This window comes from Ammodytes marinus, assembly GCF_949987685.1.
Source record: "Ammodytes marinus genome assembly, chromosome: 16".
NCBI lineage: Eukaryota > Metazoa > Chordata > Actinopteri > Uranoscopiformes > Ammodytidae > Ammodytes > Ammodytes marinus.
The window spans coordinates 21,348,051-21,369,978 of NC_137220.1; the positions used below are offsets into that span (position 1 = coordinate 21,348,051).

At 40.4% G+C, this 21,928-nt stretch overlaps 1 protein-coding gene across 1 annotated transcript; it reads right to left on the minus strand.

The window, feature by feature from the left end:
* Positions 1 to 5,750: 5,750 nt before the first annotated feature.
* On the minus strand, positions 5,751 to 18,285 carry pih1d1 (PIH1 domain containing 1). The gene is made up of 11 exons (XM_080043830.1): positions 18,205 to 18,285; positions 17,123 to 17,205; positions 13,599 to 13,656; positions 13,297 to 13,485; positions 10,893 to 10,954; positions 8,443 to 8,524; positions 8,140 to 8,236; positions 7,615 to 7,641; positions 7,324 to 7,402; positions 6,146 to 6,289; positions 5,751 to 5,868 (listed from the first exon to the last, which is right to left on the minus strand). Exons 2-11 carry the CDS (start codon positions 17,201 to 17,203, stop codon positions 5,833 to 5,835), a joined length of 855 nt encoding a protein of 284 aa, XP_079899956.1. The 5' UTR covers positions 17,204 to 17,205; positions 18,205 to 18,285; the 3' UTR covers positions 5,751 to 5,832.
* Positions 18,286 to 21,928: the final 3,643 nt, after the last annotated feature.

Sequence of the window (21,928 nt, forward strand, 5' to 3'; positions counted from 1 at the left end):
TGAATGAAAAAAATGAATAAATAAATAGTAACTAGTTCTAACTGAAAATATGAAAAGTGAAAAAAAGCTCAATCATAAATGTAAAAAAGTTGACGCTAGAGTGGATAGCCTAAAATGTAATAGGTATGAAGTATAAATAAGAATGTTTTGTAATATGAATATGAAACTCTTATTAAGTTGAATAAAAAATCTAAAAATCTGCTTAATAGTCGGCAGAGTGAGGCACCAAGCTGTGTGTTTGTCATAATGAGGCAGACATCCCACCTGTTAGAGGGCTCAGAGAGGTCATTTCATCCAAAACTTCACCTCAAACTGCTGCCTCAGGCTCTAACTCCCAATCCGTGAGTCAATTGTGTCTGTAATGTGAAAAAACATGAGAACCAGATCAGGTTAAAAGTGTAGGACTGTCTGCCTACCTCCGGGAATTTCAGGTCTCAGGTAATATATGAGTTCATGTGGCAGTTGGTTGGGCATCCTTTAGCTTGGAAGCATAAGCTACAGCTCCCATGTGTTGGTTCAGTAGTAGGCCTATCATGTATGCGACCAGCACAGGATTTCCCACGTTTTGATATCAATATTTTCCATGTAGGGTTAGATGTGTGCGAGTGAAAGCGATTGTGTTTTATTTTTTAACCAGTTCTACATTGTAGCTCCCACTGTATCACATTCCGTTCCATCTGCTCCCACTTTATTGTCAAATTTGAGAAGATGAATTTTACAAGCCTTCAAACAAGGCTGAATATTTTGAAACCTATGAATATGATTTGAATGTTGTACGATAAAATGGATGTATGAACATTCCTGAACATTTTGACTTTTGAATGAAACTTGTAGGATGAGGTATGAATGAGTACGATGGGTTTTTAAGGGTTTGAATGGAGGATATTCTGCAGAAAACATTTAACATTTCTGAAAGTATGTTACGAATTTGAAATTAAGTAGCCGGAATGTCATAACTGAGCTGAATGTTCTTTTTCTTTTAACCTTTATTTATACAGGTATATCCCATTGAGACCGAAGACTCTTTTGCAAGGGAGACCTGTTCCCATTCCCACGTTACCATTCACACACACATTCATACACCGATAGCAGGCTAACTATCGACATTCACGCGAGACAAGGTGGGTTAAGTGTCTTGCCCAAGGACACAACAACTATGACACAGGTGGCAGGGCGGGGATCGAACCTCCAACCCTTTGATCATCGGCCAACCCGCTCTACCAACTGAGTCACAGTCGCCCCACATGTTCTATGTTGCTAGCCAAAAAATTGGGGGTAATAATAGTAATGAAAAATGTGTAGAAGGAAATGAAAACATAACAGAGTTGGCTTAAATGTTAATATACATCCTTAGTCGCTTCAAGCCAACAATGTGCTTTGTTGTAGGCCTACAGCTAGCTAGCTAGCCCAAGTAAATTAAGTTGTTCATCTAAATTGTTTTTAAGTTGGTTAATTTCCTTTTTATCACTTTAACAATTTGGAAGAAAGAGCCACTTTGTTGCTTGAGCAAAAAATTCCTTTTTGAAACTTTATTAGTGCACTGCCAATAATTCAAGTGGCTGCTCACAGAAGAGCCATTTGGCAGGTTGAGCCCCGCTCATGCGCTCTCCACCAATCAGAGACGTCACTATGATGCATAATTCCGACAGCCCAATATTCCAACATATTGAATACAAGCTTATCGGTCAGTTGGTCGGCACTGTGTTAAATTTGATTTTAAAGGTGCTCCGAGGAACTTTCAGTTTTTGTTAATTCTTGCACCCCTTTTGGACAAAAGTGGTAGTGCTTTTACTAGCCAGCTGTTGTTCCAGGGTGAGTGTACCCATGACAAAGGCATTAAGACAAACTATATAAAATAGCATTCTTGGCAGTGATGGTCTAGTTTGCTGTTACATGTCATCAGAGGAAGAATTAGACTGTTGAACAAATCGGAATGAAATAATCACACTAAAGGAAGCAACCAAACAGCGAACTTCACACTGAACTAGCCACTGCAAATGTTACACACACACACACACACACACACACACCATAATGTACTGTATTAAAGCCTAATACCCTATGAGTATATCCCTCCGACTCATCCAGTATTCCTACTAAAAAACGAAAGGTGGGAACATGTTGTTAGGTCAGTGTTTGTACTCATCCTGTGTCTGAGCTACAAAATGAAATCCCCTACCCAGCTGGACCAGAGTACATATTAATAATCTACTGGACAATGAACATGCACCCAGCCTGTTCATACATTGTATGCAATAAATAATAATTTTCAGTATTTTGTAAGTATTTCATAAAGAGGTGATTGTTGAAATTGGAAGAATAAATGAGTTGGTTAACTTAAATTACAAATCAACAGCAAAAGCTAAATTGCAATATCCAATAATAGATTTCTGAAGTTGCTCAAAAACAATAAATGTGAAGGGATTTTTTTTCTGTTCACAGCTAGGAAGAATGTTATCTGAAAACAGACGTCTTGGTAATCCTCACCACACAGTCTAAAAAGCTCCAAACTGTGTTGATGTAGCAGGAAAAGTTTAAGAAGCCGGTATCTAAATACCTTCAACTCTAAATGTTGCTATTATATATAGTTTTTTCATTAAAATGGTATTATTATTATTATTAACTTTTTATTATTCATTTTCTTTTTATGGTGCATTTCAAGATGCTCAGAAGCCCAATATTTAAGTCTGCTATATTTAGAAGCAGGGCACAGACAACCTATGCAAATGCAAAATGAAGCTTAGCAGACTCATATGTAACTTCAGAAATCCTAAAACCTTTTTTTTTTTTGCATTGAAAGGGTTGCTTATTGGCTGATGGGACCCATGCCAGAGTACCCTTAAACACAAAAACAAGTTTTTCAGAAGTTTTTGAAAGCACTGACAAATCTGAATACATGCCACAAAATGTCCCCTGTGACGATACTCCAGACAAATAAAAGTTTTTTTTAACTAAATAAATATGGCTGCCTGGAGAAATCATAAACAATCTTTCAAGTGTTACATTATTATATTCTATTCTACTGTCATCCTTCATATGGGAACACAATCTAATGAGGACATATTAGAAACAGACATACCTGTATGAAGGTGTGGTCTCACCAGACACAAGGGACGGACAGAGGGACAGACAGACTGAGTGGCTATTACACAGAGACAGTGGAAGTTTTATACAGCGAAATGGACGGGCACTGTGTGTGTGTGTGTGTGTGTGTGTGTGTGTGTGTGTGTGTGCGTGTGCGTGTGTATGAGCAGCACTGTCTGAATAACTATGTGTGTAATGCATGCTGTGAGAATTACTGAGTGTCCAAGTATCCAACACAAGAATAACTGTGAGACTTTGTGCGCAAGTGTGCAGATTTGTGTGTGTGTGTGTGTGTGTGTGTGTGTGTGTGTGTGTTTGTGTGTGTGTATGTGTGATCAGGGCCGGGGGCCACAGGCGGATTAAGCCGAGGCAGAAAGACGAGCACCTCGCAGGATTAGGGAGAACAGAGGGATGACCTCACTGGACAAATGGAGGGGTGCAGCGGGGCAGGTGGAGAGGGGGATGAAAGAAGAGGGAGGGTGTGACAGATGGAAGGGAGAGAAAGCTGACAGGGAAGAGCTGGGAGAGATAGATGCGTCGGAGGACAAGCAGCAGCTTGTTAAAAGACAATGGTTATTGTACTTTCATTCATTAAAAGTGACCCAACATGCTGTGATGAGTCAGTGTTGAAAGATGAAACATAAAATAAAGGAAAAGAGGCAAAAATGTAAGGATTTCGGTTGTAAATACTACGGTGCTATCAGAGCTCTAACATTATCACGCTTGTTCACATTCCTGCTGAGTTAGATGAGATCGATTCCACTCACATTTCTCTCCAGCCATTTGGGTTAGCCTAGCACAAAGACTGGAATCAGGGGGAAACAGCTAGCATGGCCCTGCCCAAAGGTTACAAAATCAGCCCACCAGCACCTTTAACAATCACACGTTTTATTTCATTCGTTTAATGTGTGCATAATGGAAAAGAAAAACTGGAAAAAAAAAACTTTCTCTGTAGTTGTGAAACAATCCTAAATGTGTTTTTTGTTTTGTTTTTCTGTTTGGTGCTGGGCAAATCATTTATTCGCTGAGGGGGCTGCCTGCTAGTTGAGAGTCAACCAAAACATGCTTGTTGCAGGATCCAGTAATTCATCTCAGTGGGTTCATCCCTAAGAGGCATCTCTTTCACATTACATCCAGTAATCCTATACATTCCTCATGTAAATATAGCTTTATATTATTAATGTACGAAAATATCACGGCATAGAGGATTTTCAAAAAAATTGCTACCTCCTTTTCACACGCCACACAACCATTAAAGTGGCATGCACTTCTGTTCAATCAATCTGAAGATGGACCAGAATCAACAATGGCTACGTCAATGGCATTTGTTTCTACTTCTGGACCCACCTCATGGCAGAGAGAAAAAAGCGTGAGCACGGCGAACAGATGTGGACGCTTAGTAACAGCAGGAGAGAGATCATAGCGGAATGAGGGAGGGAGGGCAGCGGATGGAGAGAGGGATGTCTGGGGCTGATGCAGAAATAGAAGAGTGACTGCTTCTTTCATTTGCTTTTTCCATGAGAGGGGAGCGTTCCAATTCACGGAAAGAGGCGTACATAGAAAGACTTCACACAAAAAGGAACCATACCACAACGCATCCTGATGCTAAATCCAAGTGTTAAGGAGGTCGTATAACAGAAATAAAATGTTGCTCTATTTATATCTATGATTTAAGTTATTGACTGAAGACATCGTTAAGATTCTAATACGTGCAAGTGGCTATATTTAAAAAGATATAGCAATGAGCAACAAGAAAGGCTTTCCTAAGCACGCCCAGCCCTGACCAAAGCTTTTGTCAATATCAAACAGTATTTTCTGGCCACAGAAGCCTGTGAGTCTTGCTTGCTTCTGAAGTGACCCTTGACTACATCGGCACCTTAGTTTGTCAAAAGAACCTTAACACAAGGTCTACTTACTATCTCACTGCTTTTATCATTGGAAAAGATTGAGTTAAAACAACATTTCCCAACTTAAGAATGAACTTTTACCCTTTTGGATATAGTGGGACTTTACATGACTGTTTACTCTATTGCCTATGAGGCAAAGACATGCCAGATTTAGCCACACATCATAATTTTATTTTTTTATGCAATATAGTCAGAAAAAGGCACATTTGAACTGCTTAACTCTGGTCAATTGAGCAAATTATTATCTATTTGAATTTGGACTACTGACATTAAACATAGTTGAATACATGACACTTTTATGCCTCTGTCTATACCTATGCTGATTATGGCTGCTCAGGGCTGAAGAAAAAATGTGGGCGTGGATCATGGAAGTGAAACGCCCCCTCTCTCATCAGCTTACAGTATCACATGGATTCAGCATGGCTTCAGTGGCCAACTGGCCAACAGCAGATGACTGGCACAACAGGAATCTAAGGTTAACATGATAAGCTGATGCCAGGGTATTTATTTTATTTTATTTTATTTTTTACATGTGGCCAAATTAATCAGAATGTTTTAGTTCAAGTTTTCTTATGAACAAAACTATTGTGCGCTTAAAAGTAAAAAGGGATTAAATCTCGGACAAATATTTGTATTTGTGTGCTTCTAAGTGTCATCCCTACCCTCCCCTGGTTTCAAAAGCAAAATGACAGAAATAAGACACCTTACAGATTTCGGGACCGGTTGCTGAGATTCAAGTCGTGAATAGAACAACAAACATTTGATTTGATAAAAAAAAAATGTTTTATTAACACAGCATAATTTTTTATGTAAACATAAATGGGACATTCTTTGTGCAGTTTCATGACGACACCACAGGCATGGTGACTGTAAGAATCTGAGAAGAGGAAACAGGAGCACAGTATGTTAATAGATTGATAATACCTTAGTGTTTCTATTTAGTATATCAGAGCACTATATGTTGTTGGTGGTGGTGCATTGCTTCTGTGGTGTACTACAATGTTGTTTCATTTTCATGTGTGTTTTAGCAATGCATTGGTGCTTTAGTGCACACTATATAGAATATGCTGTACGTACGTGTGTGTGTGTGTGTGTGTGTGTGTGTGTGTGTGTGTGTGTGTGTGTGTGTGTGTGTATGTGTGTGTGTGTTGTACCTGAGTGCTATTGTTGTACTGCGCTACACTGTTCTCCTGGTCTACGAGTAATGGATGAAAGATGTCCAGATGGAAGAGCGAGGGCCGAGCCGTCAACACCAGCCGGTCCTCGCCAACGTCCAGGACCAGACAGCGAGACGAAGGCTGCACGGGAGACAAGTTCACTCAAATGACACTCAAATGACACTCAAACACACGCTACCACACTACATTTTAAAACTGATCCACTGATTACTTCTAAAGTGAGTATGAAGCAACTTATGACACATCACCTTGTCTTAATTGAACTTTTACTAAGGCTTGCCCTCCTTTTTTTTTTTACAGCACATTAAAATCTTAAAATAAAGATGGTGGCAGATTTCACATAAATATTTTAGGTCTTTAATTTCAAACAGATGAAAGCAAAACCGTTTATTTCATTTCTAGATAGACACCCAATTTCATCAGAGTTTGGCTGGAGTTGCTGGAGCTCAAACTTCGCCAGACCAAATAAGGGGAAGTCCAAATCTGAACTGGACCAAACAGATATTTTTCTAATGTAACCTGTAACCCCACAAACTGCTGATTAAGAAACACTCCCTGTTGGAGGATGCAGTTTCGGGAACAGGCTGTGTTGTATCAAACTAATGCCTTCTCTGCTTTGTCACGAAGTTCATCTCCCTTGTGCCCTGTTGCAACTAAAGCTCAGCGAGAAAGTGCAGAGCAATGAACATTTATCATGATTAAGGATTAGTCAGAATCCACACTCACTCATTGTTTTTAGCAATGACGGCTATTAGCTGATTCAGTTATTCAGTTTATGTCATGTGCCTGCTGCTTCTTCACGGACAAAACCTTCCAGCACCGATAGCTACTACATTATTAAAATAAATAGATGAATTTAAATCTACAGTGTCACAGTGTCGACAGTGGGGATGTTGAGTTGAAAAGTGACTAACGAGTGGCAATTTGGTTGCATGCCTTTTTGTCCTATTAGGGTTTAAGAATATTTTCCTTTACATCCTTCTTCCGACTCATACTTCCCCAACAGGACAGTGAGGTTCAAATGGATCAAGAAAGAAACATGGTAGGCATTAGTAACAGTATGTTTATATGTGTGTGTGTGTGTGTGTGTGTGTGTGTGTGTGTGTGTGTGTGTGTGTGTGTGTGTGTGTGTGTGTGTGTGTGGTATGGCTCACCAGCCCTGGTAGCTTGATTTCTGCAATGAGGTACTCAGGTTGACCAGCGGGGGGCTCCACAAGCAAAGTGAACTCTGGTCTGTAGATGGCGAAAGGATGTGCGCAGAGAGAGAGTTACGAGTGAGTGGGCAAAGAGGGGATGGGAAATATGGGGACAATAAGGAAAAGATTCAGAGACAAGGAGAAAGAAAGAGCGGGAATGAGAAATGAGGGAACAAACCCCATCTGTGTGGCTTTATGTTATTCTAACTTTGCATAACACTTCTAACAGACAAATGAGAAGAGGTTTACCTTTTGGCTGCTGCAGTGGAGCTCTCCCTGTAGGAAGGACACAGAGTGACAGATATTAGCATCTGATCATAGACTTACTGTCAGTAAAGTCATTGTTATACTTACACAGTATATCACCATTACATTCATATTTATACTTTAATCTGTATTCTCTTATTTATATATTTTTTATTTACTCACTTATACTCTGCTATTTATTTTGTTGTCTACTGCCATGTATAGCACATCATGTGCTTTACTCTGCACGGAATTGAACAATTAAGTTGTATTTGTTTTACTGATTGATTGCTGAAGGAAGTAAACTACAACCAGACTAATGCGCAGATCATTGGTGGGGTATAATACAAAGAGGGGATACTGGCAGCTGTAGCTTTATTTTAAGTCCTCTGGAATTGGTAGAAATGACAAAAAAAGGACAGTTGGAATGTGCTCGGCAGGGGGAGTGGCCGTCTTCCAAAAGTTTCCAACAAAGAGAAAGGTTAATCTCTGTATGTTTCCTGTGTCAAGAAGCAAACATAGACGTACTGAGGCTGCAGCTCCTGGATCACCGGCTTGCTCTTGGTCCGGATGTTCTGCTCGCAAACAGAACCCAGGAACTTCCTGTTCTTCAGCACCTTCCAGTCTGTACAAACACAGAGGAGAAGCTCAACAACTGCCACCAACATCAAGGAACGAACACACACACACACACACACACACACACACACACACACACACACACACACACACACACACACACACACACACACACACACACACACACACACACACACACACACACACACACACACACACACACACACGCGCAGGAACAAAACAAACACTCACCTCTACTCAACTCCAGGTTGTATTTGCTCTCCAAACCCTCCAGAGACACAAGAATGACAAACTGCTGGAACAAGGGATCCTTCTACAAGACACAAACAATTCCCTATTGTTTCACATTAAGAGGTGAGGACATTTGCTGGTTGTTGTCACTCACTATGGCATTAGGAGGCTCTAACGATAACAGAAGATCAGCACAACATAGACGACTCAAAGGAAGACATGGTCAATTTTCCAGATTTCCTTCAGCAAATGTAAAATACACAACTGACTTCATTTTTATAATTTCATATTATGCAATTTGGTTAGACATTTCCTTCTAAAAAAAAAGAACACAAACACATTATCCCATGTTAAAAAGGTGAGGCTGAAGCTCTGTGTGTCCCAGGCAAAATGTGGAAGCACGAGTTGATAATCCACCTAGTTAAACAATGAATGCTCTTATTACTCAGTCTCGTAATCTTATTACGAGACTGTTACTCAGTCTCGTAATCTTATAGCAGTCCAGACTGCTATAAGATTACGAGACTGAGTAATAAGAGCATTCATTGTTTAACTACCGTACTTTCCGTACTATATGCCGCACTGGACAATAAGCCGCAGGTGTTATAATGTTTAATTACCATATGTAAGAGTTCGTGCACGGAGGGGATTGTCGGGAAAGAGATGGCTGCTTGAGGAAGCTCCCACATTTCAACAAACAAGTTGCATATTTGCATAACGTACGTAAGTGTTACCATTTTGTGCAATAGTAGCTATTAGGGATGGGCACGAGTGTTTTCGCTACTCGTGTGATCGCTTGCATTCCTCGAGGATCAATCATTCCTCGTTAAACTTTTTTCTATTTTTAGGACGCAACGCATCTGTCTACAGAACAACGGTTGACCGCAATAAAGCGCTCAATGCTTATGTCAAACAGTCACAGTTGCCATATGATATTAAGGATTTATTTTCCACAAGTTTAAAACACATTTTCCTAACTGAAAGTAATTAAATAAGCGGGCCACAATTTAAACCGATCGAGTAGGTCTGCGGTGGAGAGAGAAAAAAAAGAGAGAAAAAAGCATGGGCTGCAGTTGGCTAACATTCAAAATAGACATTTTAAATAAGAAGGGCAGCAAATACAATACAATTATTGTCCTACAATTTAAACACATAGATAGGCTAAATAACTCACCAAAGCAGTAGAAGTAGTAGGCTAGTATATCCAACCGCGTATGCTCACTCCTGTCCGTGACTAATTACCGCGACTAATTCCTCGTTAACGGAACGTTACATCGTCGGCTTTTGAATCTCAATCCTATATTCCATTATAAAGGCTTCTTATCGTTTGCTCGAATGTGCCCGAAGTCAGCCTGGCTTCTTTACGTGCCTTTCCAAGTTTTCCAGCACCGCATTCAGCTCCGCGGTGCTGTGGAGGCCACACACTGGCTGCGCTGCACGGAGGTGGCAGTTATTTGCGGTTTCTGTTTGACACAACGCTTAGTTTATTTAACTTGGATCAAAATATTTAATTTTGTTAAACTTTACATCCGTTTTGTGCCGTTTTGTACACGTATATAACATTTTAAAATAGGGGCGGCCCGCCGGCCGGCCTAAAGGCTACAAACACTAAAAAAAACAAAAAACGATTTTCCTCATCCACCAATCGAGATCATTTGAAACGAGGAGTACTCGAGTACTCGATTACTAACGCCCATCCCCAGTAGCTACAGAATATATACTGTGCTGTGTAATAACAGGGTCGAAAAACGGGGAAAAAGTCGCGGCTTGTAGGCCGAAAAGTACGGTAGGTGGATTATCAACTCGTGCTTCCACATTTTGCCTGGGACACACATTTTTTCATTCATGCTGACTGACTACTTAGCTTATATACTTGGATGTGTGTTTCACTTTCAATATTACAACAACAACAGGAGTTTAGGCTGAGAACTAGGTGTAACTAAATGTGTTAAGGAAATGCAGCACTTCCTCTGATAATTAGTTTGGCTGGGGTTGCTTCCCCAAATCCAGCAGGACAGAGCAAGGTTGGCAGTATTACGCTAGTCTGCTATGCTAACATTTGAGAATATAAACACACACTTTAATCCGTTCCTTACATTGTTGAGTTTTCGTTTTTTTTTATTTTTTTTTATCGGAAATTCAAATGTGACCCAGGTGCATAAAATAACCTCTAAAACCACACATCCACCTAACATATAGATCACTTGCAATGTTGAATTATTTAATATTCTACAGGTTTCTCTAGTTTGTTAGTACATACAATGATGTATTTTATAAGGCAGTTGAGGCAGATGTAATATATTATACTCATTAACTTACTCTTATATGAAATAGACAATTACTTTAAACTAAACCTCCCCCTTTGAGCATACACCATCCAAGCACCTCTAAAATCTTTACTATTTCCTTACTCCTTTCTTGAACCAGATTGAGAAATAAGAGAAACACACCTGACACTTCTGGAAGAAGTCCTGGTTGATGACAACATCATAGGCTGTGCAGCCCTGAGAGTCTGAAACACAGAAAGACATGTATATTCAATCCATCAAACATGCTTTAAAAAATAAAAGAGTTGAATTGCCTTAGATAAACTGCGTGTTTTAAGAGTTTTTAAATAGAACATCATAGCTACGAAAGGAAACAAAGTTCACAATAACTATTGTGGGAAAACAAGACAGACTGTGTTGTTTTCCCATGATAGTTTCCCAGTATAGTGTTTTTCGTTAATTTGTTTTTCTAAACGCTTTCCTTTGTAAGCATCCCATAGGAAAATATATGGGAGCCAACACATATAACAACGATGGAGTTGTAGATGTGGAGTTGGCAACTTAAGTCATTCCTGCCTACTGCATGTGGGAGCATTAACTGTGTTTACAGAGGGATATGTCTTTTTATCAGTCTGTTGTGGCAAGTGCCATTTTCTTTGCGGCCATCTCCTGGGGCAGCGGCATCAGGGCTTGTGACTCTAAAAAGCTCAACAAGCTGATCAGGACGGCTGGCTCTGTGCTGGGTACTGCTGTGGAGCCCCTGGAGGTGGTGATGGGGAGAAGGATGGTACAGAAGCTGCTGAACATTATGGACAATAACATGCATCCCTTACACAGTCTTGTGTGTAAACAGAGGAGTGTTTTTAGTGGGAGGCTACGGCGGCTAAGCTGCAAAAATAACAGATACAAAAACACTTTTTTACCTACTGCAATTGCACTTTATAATGACTCCCCTTTCAGTAAGGACAGAGGACATTTGAACTTTTAAACTTTAGCCTGTGCTGCATATTTTGCATTTTTTGCACATGTATAATTGCACACTTGATTGCTTTTTCTTTTAGCATAATTTTTGTTTTTTATCATATCATATGCACTGGCAGAGCTAGTATTTGTGTACTGTTATATACGAGTAACAGCTACTTATGCACTTATGCACAGAGACTATCCATACCACTTTCTCATCTTGGCTATGTATGTATGCTCATGTTTGGGTGGGGATAGGCCTATATGTGCTGTGTTGTGTTCTGTGTATGCTGGCTGCTGTAGCATCTGAATTTCCCTGCTGGGATGAATAAAGTATATCTTATCTTAAGACTATATAACCAAGAGCCCTCTCAATCTGTGCCAGGAGTTCAATGCCAGGAATCATTATTTGAACCCACAGGCCTAAACAAGCCTCTTTATGTGCTGCTGACACTTAAAAAACCAAAGTGAAAACAGCTGCAATCGAAAGTGCCATTACAACCATATCATCGCACTGCTTCCATTAATGTTAACTGATGCATCATAGCACTCAAACAATGAGGAAAAATTACAGCACAGTGGAAAAAGTAGAACAAAGATACCCTAGGCAGAAATCTAGTTTGGTGAACTAAAGCTACTTTGAAAAAGATGTTCATACTACTGTACAGAAAAATTATCCTATTGGCAATGTACAAATGATGAAATCTTCATTTAGCCAACAGCTAAGCTAACTTGTGTAAACTTCGCTAAATTGACAGTCAATGCTCGTAAATGGTGTTTCAATTAAAAAGGCAATGGTAAAATTTAAATTCATTCCTTTCCTTTTATGGCCCAAAAATGTTTGCAGTTTCAGTAACTATACTAGCCTGGATATCCAGACCTGCCGCTGGCCAATTTAAAATTGGCTCAGCGTGCTGGTCTGGACACGATGCATTGGAGCTCATTAACTATGTCGGAAAATTCTGACTTACCAATCAAATCGTTCTATCTGATATGGGCGGGCCAGAGCCCTATATATGGGGCTCTGGGGCGGACGTAACCGGATGACGACAGTGCTGGGCATGAAAACAACAAAGATGGATACGGATACGTTGTTTTGAGTTTGAAACGGCTTTGGCCTCGACATTTAACAACTTGGAATACGGCACTCAGATCTTTCATTAGCAAGAAAGAAGAATGTTCCGTTTTGCCGACCAACCACGGCAAAATAATATATTAATGCGTCACATTGTTAATTGCTCTAAATGGTCGTGTGCAGCGGTATTCGAAATGCACGCGTAGGTGCCGCCCCTTGAGTTTGGAATGTATATTAATCATGGCCAGAACCTATCTGGATTTCCAGGCTATAACTATACATAAAATGGCAAAAAAAATAAAATAAAAAAAACTACTTCTAACTACTTCACTAGGCAAATATGAATTTAGTTGAACTACCAGCAAGCTACAGCTAAATGTAGTTAAACACTAGTAGTGTCATTACATTGAGTTCAACACTGATAATGACTATGAGTAGCTGCTGTCTTGACGTGAAGGGACGATTATGAAGAGTCTCTGAATGAAGTTAATATAGGTATGTTACTCCGGCAATGAAAAGGTTTCATCTTTGGCTTTAGTCACGACGTACTGTTGTCTATTTCTGTGTGTGGCTCGCCCAGGGACATGGGAACCCTGTAGCCGCTGGGGTCTTCTGACTGGAGCAGCTCCACCAGCTCCTCCCTGGAGAGCTCTGGTGGATGTGGGACGGAATTTGATTGACAGATGTTGACGAAGACCTTCTCCTTGCTTGGCTCGGAGATGGTCTTCACACACATGCCTGTGAGAAATGAGAAGAAATAAACACAATAAACCCTATCCATTTAACAAATTATGGCACACTGTCTTCCATTCTTGAAAGTGTGACGTGACTCGTCTTGTGGAGACACTTACCAGGTTGTGGTCGAATGACTGTGGAGTCTGGATTCTCAGCCTGCACCTTTCCCATTGTCTGGAGAGATAAAGGACAGCGTATCCTCAGTGACGGTTTGAAGACCCATTGGGAATTTTGACACATATTCAACTATATATATAATTCTTTATTTCAGACCCAGGAGGATCCATATCCGTACAAACAAACATCAACAAACAGACACACAGAGTAAAAAATATACAGCCATCCACAATATTCAGTGTCTAGCATACAGACATGTTCGCCAATGGTTCCACAGTCTGGAAAAAATCGGACAGAACTGCGAACGTGGTTAGACAATTAAGTCATTTTTGGACTAAGATGCCCTACACATAAATCCATACTTAAGGCCACGTAACACAGCAGAGCAGGTAGGTACCCCAACATTGACAAACATTTGGCTTGTGCTGGAGCTCTCAGCAGCAGCCTCATGCTGTCATTATAAACCACTGTAAGCTTTCTAATGCTGCCTTGTTTATAACGACACCACAGGTGGGCAGTATACAGCGGTGTACAATACGCTCTAAAGAGTGAGATTTTGACAAGTACAGAGCACATACTAAACTTACAACACAGCTTGTTCGCTTGTGCATACAGCTTCCTACGCTGCCTATAGATATCCTTGTCATCAGACAGGTCATTTGACATAATATGGCCCCAACTATGTCACAAGAGAGACTGTTAAAGAGCAAAGATAACTTTTACACTAGTTAAGTTAAGTTTTCAGCAAATTATTGTCAGTAAATAACTTTTTATTTTAAGATATAGCAGTTATTAAAATATAGAAAATGAAAAATCAAAATCAAAAGCTCATTTAAGATGCATTATTAAACGGCGTAGCACAACCACAGCTTTCCACAAAAATGTTGGCAATATTTCAACATCACATGAAAAATAAATTCAGTTTAGTTTTGTTTTCAAACATCGTACTTGGTACATTTGAATACGCCCAGAGGGAAAAATGTACTGCTCAAAGCTTGCTCTGCTACAGCTCGGGAGATTTTGCATTCTCATCTCAGCCTCATTTTAGTTTCTATTTTGTCTGAAAGGTTTTTCGTATTTTTCTCCTAAAATTCACTAGAAATAAGGTAAACAGAATGTTTAGAGGGAGTAATACTTGCTACTCTCAATTCAGTGTTTTTAATGGCTGCTTTGTTTCTCCTTTGGAAAAGAAAGTCAACAAGAAATCAGATTATCAAAAAGAACCAAATCATTTATCCAAGTCTGAGAATTCAATGAGTGATTGTGGAGAGCTCTTCATTTTCTCTGGTCTGAGTTTAGTAGATGCATGAACTGAAGCTGGGATGAGAGTAGATTGAGTTCATGGAGGGAGCTTTCTGATTTCTCTGCCCGAGATCACAAAGAGACACTAAAGTTGAGAAAATCTGAGAATTATATTAGTGTTTGATGAGATATCTTCTGAAACTTAAAAGGAGAAAAGAAAAAAGGCAGACAGGAGAAATAAACCTCAGTTTCAGTTTGGTGTCACACAGATCTCCTAGCTGTTTAGGAGAAGTACATGAAACATTTTTGAGAACCCTTTTCAAATTTTCTTTTCCTCTGGGCGGGTGACTTGCTCATCACCGGTAGGCCTGACATTAACATTTACCATAATTTATAGAGTTTTGCCACATATTGGATCCATTAAGGACTGCAGAAGCACATACTATATGTTTAAAATTGGGATTAAACATTTTGTTTATAACAGTGCTTTTTTCAGTATTTAAATTATCATTCGAAAAACCAAAGGGTATTCGAAATTCGAAACCTGTAAAATGCTATTCGGGACAGCCTTACTATTAAGCAACAGGGGCGGATCTACCGTGGTGGCATCTGCCACCCTAAAAAAAAGCCTTGCCACCCCAGCTGCCACCCCATTTGGCAGCGCCGAATTAAACATTTATTTCTGGCTGTTAAGAGACATTTATGAGCGCGAGTTTCAAATGTCCGACTGCAAGTGAATGCAGCCAGGTAATATTGCCCCACCCCGATCGCCCCCCGCCGCACTCCCAACGGCACTGATTTTGAAAACAACGAAGGCACGCGAGAGGCAGATCCAAACTCCAGACTACCGAAGCAAGCAGCACAGGAGAGATTACACTCTCCAGGTATTACTGATCAACTATCTATCTATGAAGAAATGACAATAATTAGAACAGAGCCGCGGGCTAATGGAGTTGTGGTTTTCCTATAAAGGTATTATGCTGCTGTGTGGTGACAATGCCTAGAGGTTAATAATAACGTTAGGAACTTGTGAATGCTTTGGAAAAACTACAATAACGTTTATTTCACATGAGTGACGAATGTGCACTAGCCTACTGTAGGCTACTGATCCAAATTCCACAACTCATTACTTGTGTTACAGTTTAGTACAATATTTATTCATTTATATTTGGTTGCTCCACCAAAAGTCAGTCTAAGCAGGATAGTTAAGTTTCAGTTTTGTTTTTCATCTCTGTGTCGGACAGCTGTTGGCTCAGCTGATGGGCTCGAGCCTCACGGAGCAGACAGCGGGAGTCAGTCTAAAGTCAGCGATGATCACTCTCACAAATCAAAAAGCTAAATTATCAAATAAAGCAATCTCTTCCTCCCTCTGTCCACTGCACAGCCAGTCACTACTAGTAGCTTAAAGGAAGTAAATGAGGATTAAAACCTCATTTTGCACTTTATTATTTTAAAATATTTTAAGATTGCAGGCTAGTAAAATACCATCAGCCACTACATTCTCAATGATAGACATGAATAATCACTCCTTTTTTTTTTACAGTCTAAACCAATTTCAACAATACAGGAGAATTAATATTTGAAAGCAATACAGAATGCATGATATTACTGCATTGTATTTTATTCTATTTTTGGCACCGGGAACCTAAATGTTGTCAATTACTTTACATAAACTTGATGCAAACAAATTCACCAGAATGCAGGAAATGAAGTGTTGAATGTTCAAACATTTCTGGGGGGGCACCCCCACACCCCCAATTAAAATGTGTCCCAAACCAAGGTTTAATCACGACCGTCACCCTTGAAATTCATTAATTTTATCTATAGGCCTTTGCATAAGGATTCTTCCTAATTCTAATCACACTATTTTTAATTATAGTGTTAGGTTGTGCTTATCAATTGCTCATAATAACCAGTAGGCCTACTTCTGTGTTGGACATTACTGAATCTGTTCCCATTTACAGCACCCCCCCCCCCCCCCCCCCCCCTAAGAAAATAGTTCCAACGTCACTGTTTTTGTATATTATGTGGGTCATAGTTCAGGAGGTGACCTTGTGATAGGAGGCTGGGCTATTTTGTGTTCATGCAAATACACTGTAACATACCATGAATATTGGTCTCTTTGTTTTAAACAGCAACCTCGCATACACAATCGATCTTTGAGTAGACAGTATGCAGTATATAGATGGTGAGTACGTAGGATGTAGGACACTATTATGGCTTTCTGAACACAGCCTATGTTGTCTGACTTAAGCACATTTGACTTTAAAGCATTTATTACCTGTAACAGCAGCTGTTGATAGAGCTCCTCTTGCTGCTCTAACTCCAGCTCGGAGTTGAGGAGTGAGGAGTCTGACGTCATGGCTGTGTGGGCACAAATCAGTCGGTCAATCAAACTTTTATAAGCAATTTTAAAATGACAAGGAAAGTAAATAGCTCCCTGTAAGGTGAGAGGGCTGCTAACAACAGTCACCATAATCAGTTGTGCATAAACATGACATAAGACACAAATACTATTTAACAAAGCAACTATGGTGGACAAATGGTGTTAATCTAATCTAATACATTTAATTAAAGTACAGGTGCTGGCCATGTACATATAAAGACATTTGTACTATTGTATTGTACATTATTGTTCTGCCCTCTGACAAGCGACCATTGAAAAGAGACACTGGCAGCCAGGTTTGTGAGTGATGGCAGCATATTAACTGTTTGATTTGGACAGGAGGTGACTTAGCCTACATCCTTCATCATCTAATCAAGCCATGAAAATTCCCCCAAAATACCACTGCTATGAGGATTATGACGATGAAATCTTCAGTGTTATTTATGACTTGTACTTTTTCAATATTCAAAGTTCCTCGAGTAGGTTTTTCTATTTCTAAGCGACAGGTAAATTGAACTTCACGTGTAAAATCAATGTATAGCCCAGTAAAGACAATATACCACTCTCTGTTGTTTCTAGAATCAAATGCACCATTAACTTTCTGGTTAAAGAGCAAACTGTCAATAGTCATACTACTATCAGCGCTAGTTTTCCTGTGTGCGTGCTATTTAATGTCATTTACCAAAAAACACAGGTAAGAGGTTGTGGTTATTGGGAAGCGAAGCTAGCAAAAAGAAAGTGTTTCGTTCAAGTACGCCTAAAAAGGCCTGGGGAAAGGTGGTCGTCTTGGTAACGAGCAGTATGTCCATGTTATGTCCCCGTCCAGAGACGTTAGCATAGCTTTAGCTTCCTCACAGTACACACTTGCTTCGCTTTATGTTTTGTATGTCAAACATGTTCACTCTCTGCTGTGGTAACTATGAGTTAAACCACGTTCCTTCCTACTCTCGACACACGAGGATAAACAGTCTGTTTACCTTTTCCTCCCGTTGCAGGTTACTTTACTTTGAGATGAAACCGGATGAAACCCAAGCGCCGTATTGTTCGTCACAGCTACGACACTTCCGGTACGGAACCTTCAGCATAAAAGTGTTAATCAATCAGTGAGTTATGATTCAATCAGAACAGTCATGATAGTATTTTGGCAGGGTCTTTACAGCTGGTTAAATATTGGGACTGACGATCCCCCATTTAAACCGTGTGAAATGTTGTAATATGGATGGTCTTTGAATATGTATTCTAAACATTAGCTGGCCCAACATCATGTAGGTAGATGCATGGTAGAAATCACCTGCAGGTCAGGATGACACACAGAGGAACCAGCTGGGCTTTGTCTAAAGGGTTTGGAAAGTTCTGTAAATGTTGGGAATTCAAAGTTCAATCAACCGTTGTATTGCTTTCATGTCCCATTGCTGTTTTCTATTCCTGTAGCCTAATATTTGTTAAACGTGTTAAGCCAAAGCTAAATAGCCTGTTGTGTGAAGTGAAGGCTACTTGGCAGTTGTGTGTGTGTGTTTGTGTGTGTGTGTGTGTGTGTGTGTGCGCGTGTTTCTGTACGCGTGTGTGTGGTTGTGTTTGTGTGTGTGTGGGAATGTGTTTGTGGTCTCACACAAAGAAAAACATATGGGGTCATCTAAAAGTCAATGTTATAGCCACCCATGTTGCCAGATTGAATGCAAACAGATGGTAGGCTACGAGTTCTAGGGAATGTTCCCATAGTACAGACAGTAAGACAAGAGGAGATTTGGATGAGGGGGAATCTTTCTCAACCAACCTGGAGTAGCAGCATGAAACCCAGCTTGGTCAGGTTTTGTCCAAAACCCTCTGGTACACAGCAAACACATTGGAAGCATTTTGGGTGTTATCTGGCAAGCAAAATATATGGACAGCAGGAGCAAGCGATCATCCACAGTAATGACCTAAGCCCTTGGTGGTGCACAAGGCCTTATGCATTTCATTATTTACATCATTTGTGAATTTCCGATGGCCTATGTGTTCTCCTTCAGTGGCGCTTATGGAATATTTTCTTCTGCATAGGACAGAGGCCACAAGACAATCTATAAAGTTTTGATCAATGCAGTCATGTGCATGGAATGTAGCAGGACAAACAACACTAGCAGAACTGTTACAACCCTTTTTGTTAATCGCGTCATCATAATTGTCATCATAATTGTCATCCGTGAAAGGGTAAAGGGGATTGGATGAAACAGATGTCCTTTGTTTAGACTTGCCCTTTTTGCTGCTCACTTTACGATCTTGGCTGACCGTGTCGACCCTATGTTGGAGGGGTTAGTATGTTAGCACTTGACGTTAAGAGCACACGTTAAAGTTATAGACAGACAGGCCATTGAATAGAGAGAGAGCAAATACAGTAAAAACGTAATGCAACTCATCAAAGTGATAAGTGCAATGTGCGTTTGCAAGAGCAAACACCCACAGATGACCTCTCAAGATTTTTTGAAATAATTATCAAATCCCCAAGGGTAATCGAGCTGGATTGCTTCTCTTCATGTTGAAACCTGTTCCAGGTTGAGGGGGCAGAATAGAAGAAAGCTTACCAAGCTCCAAGAGCGTAGTCCTTATAGCTGCACCACTGTTTATGTGAAATGTAAGATGGGAAGCAGTCTTTAGTTATTGCATGTGTAGTGTATTTCGTTATGACACATTCTAAGATTACTGATAATCAGGAGATTGTTTAATTACATACATAAGTAACTATAAGGGGAGAGCAGCTCTCGTGGGTATATGTGTGTGCAGAGTTAGGAATATGGATTGCTTAAGTTGAGGAAGCCAGCAGGCTGATCTGTAGATCATTTAAATTGCACACAAAGGGAGACTCGGAGATGATCCTATGTGGGGGGCAATTTAGGACAGTCTGGTTTGGGTTTACAGGTCTTGGGGAAAGGGTGAAGGTCTAATAGCTAATTTATTGGCTAAAGGGATTGTCCTAAAGTTACTGAATCAGACTTCCTGGCCCCAAATGGCATAGCACCTTCAGGTGATGATTACCCCAGATGTCCTCTGAACAGTGTAGGTCAGAGTTAGTTAGGGTCCACCAATCAGGAGTTAGGCGAGGTGGAGCTTACTGACCTAAGGACCAATCAGCTCACTTAGATTTGCAGGTTAAAGGCCACAACAATTCAGGAAGAGACAGGTTATGCGGTTGTTACACTCCGGTACAGTTGGTGGCGGTATGCACCAAAAAAGTTATGGTTGCAACCCGCCGATAACCGAAAAGAAGAAGAAGAAGACAGGTCTTTTAGTATACAGGAACTCTTCATAGCTTTTTGTTTTATGCATGTACCTCTATTTGTTTTTTGGCTACAAACACTTTAACTTTTTATTGGCTTCGTTTTGACTGCAGGATGAGTTTTGTTTTAAATAAAAGAATTGTTCCTGAGACCTCCTCATCTGCCTCAAACTGTGTCTTCTTCCATCAACCCGCTACCAACGCCGTTTTTCTGGGTAAAGTCCGAGAAATATACAGCACATGTGTACTTGGCAGTTGTGTGTGTGGGTGTGTGTGTGTGTGTGTGTGTGTGTGTGTGTGCGTGCGCGTGTTTGTGTATGCACGCTTGTGTTTGAGTGTGTGTGTGTGGTCTCACATAAAGAAATAAATGGGCTCATGTAAAAGTCAATGTTATTAGCCACCCATGTTGCCAGACCGAATGCAAATAGTTGGTAGGCTACGAGTTCTAGGGAAGGTTCCCATAGTACAGACAGTAATACACAAGGAGATTTGGACCTTGTTGTGTTGCCTCCAGACTCGAAATAGGGGGAAACTTTCTCTACCAACCTGGGGCCTATTGCATAAAAGTGGAATAAAGATATCCAGGATGATTGATAAAGCCAGCCTTGACAAAGTCTAGCCTGGGCACTTTGGATTAGTCAGTTGCATAAACGCCAATCCAGGATGAAAAGGGGCCGCTTTGTCAAGCCAGGTGTAAGTAATTTTGCAAGAATAGAATTCTAGATTATAGGTGCAGAGTTCTGCCCATTGAAATCAAATAAAGTAGAAGCAGTTTTTGTTCAAACAGCCCAATATCACAAATAGCCATTTCTTATCATCAATTGTGATGATAACAAATACCTATTGTGATTTGTAGGTGGCAGCAGTCTCAATGGGGATACCCTGTGCAGACATGATGCAGGGTAGAACAGCTGATACCATCTTATTAAATCATATAGCGGCCTGATAGCCAGGGAAGTTTAGGACGACCCAATACTCCAGGCATTTTAGGCAAAAAATAGGGTCCATCTCACACTAATTGCAACAAAAACATGAACCTTGGTACACTATACAGTGTGGGGCCTTAGACATTTATGGCGCTTTTCCACCGCAAATGTAGCTCAACTCGACTCGACTCAACTTGGTTTGGTAGCAGCACGGGTCGTTTTCCACCGCAAATAGTAGCCTACCTCCTGAACGTGGGCGGGGTCGTCGTAAGGGGCTGAAAGCCTACTCCGGAGCAAAGTAGCAGAGCAGAAATTGCGAGCAGTTGTTGCACTATTAACTGAACCAACCGCCAAAAACACGGATGAAAAATGTTTAAGAAATACCCCCCTTGTATCTGTTTGCTAAAAGAAGTAGAAGAATATTGCTACGGGCCATTAAAAGGGATGGTTGTTGTCCCGATGTGTGACTCTGCCACACAGTCAGCTGTAGGGATGCGTCACGTAGGCCTACATCCCTATGCACGT